This window comes from Nicotiana tomentosiformis, chromosome 3 (genome assembly GCF_000390325.3).
Source record: "Nicotiana tomentosiformis chromosome 3, ASM39032v3, whole genome shotgun sequence".
Taxonomy (NCBI): Eukaryota; Viridiplantae; Streptophyta; class Magnoliopsida; order Solanales; family Solanaceae; genus Nicotiana; species Nicotiana tomentosiformis.
In genome coordinates this window covers 33,060,072-33,068,795 of record NC_090814.1, presented here as the reverse complement: position 1 = coordinate 33,068,795, position 8,724 = coordinate 33,060,072, and the positions used below count along the sequence as shown (strand labels likewise).

The 8,724-nt window shown below is 36.0% G+C and overlaps 1 protein-coding gene across 2 annotated transcripts; it reads right to left on the bottom strand.

Annotated features, from left to right (window-relative positions):
• Nucleotides 1-2,216: 2,216 nt before the first annotated feature.
• On the bottom strand, nucleotides 2,217-5,823 carry LOC104101774 (transcription factor bHLH95-like). 2 transcript variants are annotated; one of them, XM_009609283.4, is made up of 3 exons: nucleotides 5,135-5,823; nucleotides 3,494-3,934; nucleotides 2,217-2,562 (listed from the first exon to the last, which is right to left on the bottom strand). In XM_009609283.4, exons 1-3 carry the CDS (start codon nucleotides 5,588-5,590, stop codon nucleotides 2,458-2,460), a joined length of 1,002 nt encoding a protein of 333 aa, XP_009607578.1. In that variant the 5' UTR covers nucleotides 5,591-5,823; the 3' UTR covers nucleotides 2,217-2,457. The 2 variants fall into 2 exon arrangements, with proteins under 2 accessions (XP_009607578.1, XP_033513420.1); XM_033657529.2 differs by having other exon boundaries at nucleotides 2,217-2,556.
• Nucleotides 5,824-8,724: the final 2,901 nt, after the last annotated feature.

Below are 8,724 nucleotides of genomic sequence, written 5' to 3'. Positions count from 1 at the left end.
AGGCACGGCAGAAATCTCGTGCAAACAACCAAACAATCACCCTAACAATAACACGAAAGCCAAAGCACAACAACTAAATAAATGATATTTCACAACTTACGCCTTGCCTCAAAAGAACCACGACCTTGCAATTCAACACCAAACTCAACTTCAAAATATTTCAAGGATTGCAATTTCAAGTAAGGAATTCCACAGTTAAGTAATGAATACGGAAATCAAGAAAAGCAAGTAATTCAACTAAACATGTGATACAAGTTGCAAATAGGAGATAAGACAAGTAGACACGTAAAATTAGGCTAAACATGATGACTACAACATGCTAAAGTAACTCAATTAAGGCATGAAAAGGAAACTACGTAGCAAAAATCGGAATTTTCAACATTTAGCCCGTGTACGCACTCGTCACCTCGCGTACACGGCCTTCACATATCACAAATTATCACCACAATATCAAATCCTAAGGGGAATTTCCCCCACACAAGGTTAGACAAGTCACTTACCTCAAACCACGCTCAATCAGTCAACTAGAAGTCCTATCCCTCGATTTTCCAACTCCGAACGGCTCGAATCTAGCCAAAATAATTTCGTACTATAAATATAACTATAGAAAACTAGTTCAAATAATGAAATAATGATCTTAGCTAAAAATTGAAAAATCGCTCCAAAAAGTCAACCCGGGCCCGCGTCTCGGAACCCGACCAAAATTACAAAAATCGAACACCCATTCGATAACGAGTCCAATCATACAAAAATTACACAAATGTGATACCAAAATCTCCCTCAAATCCCCAAAATTCGGCCTAAGAACTTTCCTCCATTTTTTCCTTATTTTTCAACCTAAATCACTAATTAAATGATGAAATTAAAGACATAAACATGGAATTTAATTAAAACTAAGTAAGAATCACTTACCCCAATCACTCCCTTGAAAATCTCTCCAAGAATCGCCTCCAACCGACCTCCCAAAATCAAATTTGTGAAATAAACTCAAACCTTCGTTTTTGAAATATTTAAGTCTACCCAGATGTCCTTAACCGCAATCGCGAAGCACAAATTATACTACCCATAATTTAACCCTACGCGAACGCGAAAAACATCTTGCGAACGTGATGCACTGACCTTCAGACCTATGCGATTGCGAACTACATCACGCGTTCGCGATGAACAAAGTGCGCGTGAACCCCCAACCATGCCTCTCCTCTACGCGAACCCGACCTGAGCCACGTGTTCGCGATGTATTAACTGCTCTAGCTACGCGATCGCAGAACTCTCCTCGCAATCGCGTAGAACAAATTCTCATCAGTGACCATCAACAGTTCGCGATCGCGGACCTATCCACGTGATCGCATAGAAGGAAACCAGAACACTCACACCAGCAGGCTTCGGCAATCATTCCAAGTCCCATTTCACTCTGTTAACCATTCGAAATCCATCCGAGGCCCTCGGGACCCCAACCAAGTATACCAACAAGTTCTAAAACACGATACAAACTTAGTCGAACCTTCAAATCACATCCAACAATGCTAAAACCATGAATCGCGCATCGATTCAAGTCTAATAAACTTTTGAACTTCTAACTTCTACATTCGATGCCGAAACCTATCAAATCACGTCCGATTGACCTCAAATTTTGCACACAAGTCACAAATGACACAACAACCCTACTCCAACTCCTGAAATTGGAATCTGACCCCGATATCAAAAAGTTCACTCCCAGTCAAACTTTAAAAAATCTTCCAACTTTCAAACTTTCGCCTATTAACGCCGAAATGACCTACGAACCTCCAAATCAACATTCGGACACGCTCCTAAGACCAAAATCACTCCACGGAGCTATTGGATGCCAAAACTCCATTCTGGAGTCGTCTTCATACAAGTCAAACTACGGTCAACTCCTACGACTTAAACTTTCAATTTAGAGTCTACCTGTCCCATTTCACTCTGAAACTCTCCCGAACCCGACACCAAGCGTCCCGGCAAGTCACATAACCACAAAATGAAATAGAGGGAGCAATAATTAGGGGATCGGGGCTAATACTCTTAAAGAGACCGGCCAGGTCGTTACAATTTAATACCGATAATGAGATCGCTTAAACAATGAACGACATGGAACTAATAGTATTTATGTTCGTGATACGTTATTTTTTGAGAGAGATGCTCATATCTTCGTAAATTATGAAAACCCAAAACTTCACTTTATATTGTAGCATCGAAGAGTTAAACCTATGAACCAAAAGTTCAAAGAGCATTCCATTCAGTAAATAGTTTCAGGAGCCATTTATAAGGCAATTAATGCTGATACCAAAACATTTATATCTCTGGAGGAAGATGTCTCCATGGATATCATCTTCTAGTTTCTACATAAATTAAAACATTGCATGCAGCCATTCTATATATAGAAGTTTATGAGTATCTATCCCTTTTGCTCCTTTATCTCTTATGGTGAAATATGCAGTATCACTGGGATGTTACACACAATATTATTTCTCCTGCTGCTTGCTTGTATATTTCTTCCACAAGAAACGTTTCAGAGAACTGATCAGAAGCTCCACTTGCCTGAAACTTTTTGAGCAACCCAACAAAGAGAAAGTGATCAAACCGAAACTCAACTACCATTCAAAACGCTAGTGTGACAAAACAAATGTATTACAAGAAACCCTAGTGTCACCGAATACTTTAACATTCTAAGAAACCATATTATTCTCATGTGGTAATTTCAGTGTGCATATAGAGCTTTAATTGCAATAATAAATTTCAAACCAAACCCGGAGGCCGGCCCCGGGGGGGGGGCAATTTTAATAAACATTACAGCAAGCCGGGGCGGATCTATAGCATCAATTATGGGGCACGTGAACCAATGGTCCCTTTGTCAAACTAGCTATTTTATGTATTTTAATAAACTATGTATTTTCTAGAATATAATTGGTCCAATATGATGTATTGGCACCCAAGCTCTTTAAAGGTTAAATGGTGTACTTGGTTCAATACTTAATTATTTACTCAAAGAAACAAGGATCAATTCCTATTTTACACTTTTTCCTTCCTTTCTTTTGTCGTGCACTGATGTTCTAGAAGTCAACAATTAAGAAATATTAAAACAGACTAAATGCGTGCTTATCGCGTTTTCCTGACAAAGTAATGATCATAAGCAATAAGCTATGATGGTAAGTCTTATAATAGTTGAGATTTTTTGACAAAAGGGGGAAAATATTTGCCCCCAAATTTTCCTGTTCGACTGCTCAAACCCTAGTTAGGAAACTTCTAAATGACCATCATAGCAGCCTTGTAACTATTTATTAAATTATAATTCAAATTGAGAGACTCTGTAACACATTTTACTACCAAAAAACTATATGGACTCTATGAGAGGTGCAGCAAGTTCCTTGTAGCATTCATTTTTTTTTTTTTTTTGATTTTCCTCAATAAAAAAGGACAAAAAGAAAAGGAACGAAATTAAAAGAGAGGAGAGATACAAAATGGAAAATGGACTTACATGGGCTTGAATCATGTACATGCTTCTGTGATCATTAGATGAAATTTGGGCAGATACCACCTCTATCTTGTGCTTCTCTAAAACATAGCAAATGCTACTCAAAAGGCCTGGCTTTCTGGGACAACACACACTAATGTGAGCTTCCTCCCCAAAAACATTTAGGATAACATTAGGAGATGTCCAAGTTTGAAATGCTGCTGGCATTGAAATGGGATTAGCAGCATTATTTGTTGGGCGGATGGCAGCGTTATTTGTAGAGCCCTGATCAGCTAAAAATTCCTCCCTACTTATAATACTGTCAGCACTTAGTTTCTGAGAGGTGATTATTGAAGTTGCCATGCCATGGAGCCTCTCCAGCTTCTGTCTCTGAAGCTTCTCAAGGGTATGTTCAAGTGTCTTTATGTAGTTCACTGCTTCATCAACAATTGTAGACTTGTCCGCCTACATTTATAGTTATTAATACGAATTAAAGACTTCGATTGATTAAGAACATAATAATTTCATGATGAGTTTTAAGTTCTATGCAAGAACAATATTTTCACCATAGTTTTTTTTTACTCTGGTATTTTTCAAATCTATTTTGAAAACGATTTTCTTTAGCTGGGATCTATTGGAAATAATCTCTCTACTCACATAAGGTAAGAGTCCCCAGACTCTACGATCACGCAGGGTATGTTGTTGTTGGTAAATATTACTCCCTCTGTTTCAATTTAAATAACATATTTTCTTTATTAGTCCGTTTCGAAAAAAATGACGCATTTCTATATTTAGAAATAATTTAACCTTAAACTTTTTATTTTACTCACTTTACCCTTAGTGAGAAGATTTTTTAGCCACACAAATGTGATGACGCCACAAAACTTTTGCCCCTTAAGCTTTTCCGATCACATATTTCAAAGGTCTTTTTTTCCCTTAAACTTTGTGCCAAGTCAAAGTACACCATCTAAATTGAAACGCAAGAAGTATTAATTGAGAACTTTCTAAAATTGGTAAGTAATGTGCTATCACGTTTTAAAGTACATTTATTGTGTAAATATTTCTTGTGTTTATACTTAAAATCTTTTCAAAGTGCCAAGAAATTGGAGTATGCAATTTAGTTCATTTGGAGAAATTTGCATGGTTAACAAAGTAGAGAAGGTTGAGTTAATTAAAGAAAAACAAATAAATAAGTGGAGAAGGAAGGTACTTTCTGAGCTTCTGAACCACATGCAAAAATTGCGGAAGTCTTTTTTTGTTTGTTTCTTCCCTTGTTGAGGAAAGACAAATGCATGTTACTGTACTATGTTAAAATGTGGATACCTTATAAGATCAATTTCTACATCGTATAGTGGATTATTTGTGACATTGACAATCCATTGTCTTCGGTAACTACTTTGTTAGTTTGGTTACCATAAGAAGTAAGCCAGGTATCATTTTCATAAAGCATAATGTATCTCAAACTTGAGCTTGACATACCCAATTTAGAAACATTGGATTTGGTACTATCAAAAAAGGAAAGAATCAAAAGAAATGACAAAGAATAGCATAAAAGAACTGAAGCATATTTTTTTTCTATATTCCATGTTGGTGGGGTTCTCTTTAAGGTTAGGTTATATATGCAGCATAAGCAAAAGTGTATGCCATTGAAGGAAAAGAATTTACCTTAGGGGGAAGTTGAGGAAGCAAAGCATGAAGATTAGAGAACATGTTCCTCATCTTCTTCCTCCTCTCTCTTTCTGTCCATATATGCATCTCATGATCTGATTCTCCTCCATTAACTTTTCCTTCATTCACTTCTCCATTTCCCTTGACACCGTTCTTTCCTGGTGCAGTCCTCTTTCTACCGGCGGATGGTCCTGGCATCTCTATCTCCCTAGCAACAGCATCTGATATAGCCAGTTGCTTACCATGAGAGGTATCGGGTAACTTTGTACCACTTGATTTTGCCCCGTTACCACCTGAGTTATCCGAATTCAGAAATGCCCAACCTTGATTTTCCCATATGAAACAATCTTCACCACCTTCATCCATATTCAGAAAGAGATTCAACTTACAATTGGGTAGAACAAATATTGGACCGGAAAAAGAAAGAGAATAAAAAGTAAAGTCTAAACGCATAAAAGTTAAAAAGATAATCGTATTACAGTAAGAACTGATCTGGATCTTATTTGAAATTTAAGTTGGTTTAGTAAAGGCGAACTAAGAATGAATCTTTACGTTGTCCTAGTTGAGGAAAGAATTGAAGGATCTCACTAATACTTATTTCTTTCTAGCTGAGTATGGAACCTTTTCTAAAAAAAAAATTTCATAGAAGGATTTTGGATGAATGTGTATGTATATATAGATAGAAAAAGAAAAAGAGGGTTGGGGAGGGGGTGGAAAAGAGTATAGGGGAAGGATGGGGGGAATACGAAGGAAAAGAAAAGGTTGTATAAGAGATACAAAGGATGATGATTCGATGGGAATGGGAACAAACCAAAATACAATCATAAGCCAAAATGCCGTTACTGGCTTCAAAACAAAAAACGGTAGCTAAAGTTCACTTTGTACAAAATTTTGATCTCACTCAATTGGGTCCCATTTTGGGCTGTCCTGGTCCCACTTTGCTTATCTGATTAATTATATCTAATTATAAATTACTCCAATACTAGATTACAATGAACAATATACATCTAAATTTCAAATTTTCTCATCTATGTGACTGCAAGCATCTTCCCTTATTCATTTAAATTTTTGAAAATATTCAAATATTGAGTTCCTTAAAGGTTAAAATCGGGAATGTATTTATTCTAACAACTTGGAGGGGAAACGTCTTAGAATAATATGTGAAAACTCAGTGTTTGCTTCTGACAAAATTCACATTCGAGATTTCGCTCCTAATTGTACGTTGTTGTAAATTTTTCTCAAATTTAGTTATTTGATTCGTCTAACAAAGGATCGCAAAATGGACTTTCATCTAAAGACTTGAAATTTCCAATTAGGACAACGAAATTGAATAAATAAGATTCTTATTTTAAGAAATGTTAAGTTTTTCATATTGGTTGAGGGTATGATATTGTAGAGTTCTCACCTTATGAATTAATTTCTTAAAAATGAATTTGGCTAAACGTCCATTTCTTTAATATGATAGTTCGAATTGCCATTATTATATGCTTTAAACGTGTTTTCACACACTTAATCAAATCAAACACGCTGGGATCAGGCCTTTCCCGAGAAATTAAACCTTTTATCATGCAATATTCATTCCTTGTGAAAAGAAAAAATAAAAGGAAAAAGGACTGGGTAAAGAAGAAAAAACGAATTTATTCATGTTTTTGGTTGTATGTTACATGCCTAAGAAGTTACTGTTGTTACCAAGGTTGACGGCTAATTCTTGGTTTAATGTGCTCTTATCTTGTGAATAATGCTAAGTGATTCATTATTATCAAGACAAATCACGAGCGTTACATATTAAGGCAATAATTAAAATGTTCCAGTTGTCTTTACAATATGAGCCATTATGTAAAGTGAGATTGCTTATAAATGAGCTTACCATGCATTTTTCTACTTCCTTATCTGGTAAAATAGAATAAACAGAGTTAAACTCTGTACAGTGACAATATAAATGAATTTTTGCATTACTAAGTAATTTAAATAGTTATTACAAGTAATGTTTGTAAAAGAGACTAGTAACCTAAAAAAATGTTTTACCTACTATAATATATATATATATATATATATATATATATATATATATATATATATATATATTTGCTAGATAAAATCTAACTTGCTGCTGGAACTAGCTAGTTGTACAGCTGCAATAGATTTTTGCTTTAAAAATAAATAGGCATCATCTGTTATAGTTAGATATTGTTGATTGGGCAAAAACTACTAGTCTATTGCTGGAACATAGGCTTTAGACGGATCCCGATTTTTATACCACTTGCAGTGGCCTTGGAGGGCTAACCTCGTAGTCCTTTGTGTCCTTCTGGTTTGTGAAAGGGAAATTCTAGGAGTACATCCACATGAAGTAAAATTTATGAGAAAATTGGAGGAGTATGTGTATTTGTTACTCACTAGAAATCTGTGGCAAAAATAGTCATATCCTTCTTTTACTGGCGAAGGGAGAATTTCAACCTTATGACCATAAGCAGGCCACCACTAATGCATAAACCACTGAGGGAATTCAGAGGTTATTTGTTTACCCCAGAGGATAAACCATAAATGCTTCCAAGTTGATTTTGAAAAGTGAAAGCATTCATCCATATTACATGATAGTCATAATAATTATAAATTTATGGATCAAAAAGCTGAGAAACTTTTTTGTATTTTGCTGGATGTATGCCCCATTCTTTTGGTGAGATTATTTTATTAATCCACACCGTAGTATGTGTGACTTGTGAGGTTAATTTCCAACTCCATGAGGGATCAAAACGGTATATGGAAAACCACTGAGGGAATTCAGAGGTTAATTGTTTACCCCAGAGGATAAACCATAAATACTTTCAGACTTGATTTTGGAAGGTGAAAGCATTCATCCATGCTGCCTGATAGTCATAATAATTATAAATTTATGGATCGAAAGGCTGGAAATTTTTTTTGTATTTTGCTGGATGTATGCCCCATTTTTTTGGTGAGATGATTTTGTTAATCCACACCATAGTATGTGTGACATGTGATTGGATCTACGCATCTTTGTGGGGTTAGAATAAGCAGGATCTTGTGTCCGTGAGAATGAACTCATAGTATTTTTGGGTATAGCTAGGAGTCTTTTGTATGAAATTGGTTGAACGGCTAATTATTTGATTAGCTACCTCTTGAGGGTTGGGATGCCAAAATTCTGGTTCGATTTGAATAAGTGGGTAGACACTTTTATTCTTTATGTAAGTGGGTTTCTCAGAGGAAGAATCTTTGCTTGAAGAAATGAGTATTGACGCTGGTAAAGAAAGTGCCTGATTGGGTACCGAATGCACCATGACATGCTTGTGTTTTGTGGGATGTTGGATAAACATCCAATACATGCAATGGGGCTTTTAGCCTCCAGTAATTTTTGTGTGGTATTTTTAGCAACCACAGGATGTGAGGAGGTTGTGTTGCTTTAGGCCGCCACAAGATTGGAAGAAGATGCGTGGCTTTATGCCGCCACATTGAAATAATAGTTTTGATATCATTGGTAATGATCTCTCGGTCGCTTTCTATAAAGGCCAGGCATGGTCATTTTGAATCTCATGAGTTGGCAACAATGCATGAATTCTTCATCCGACCAAGGA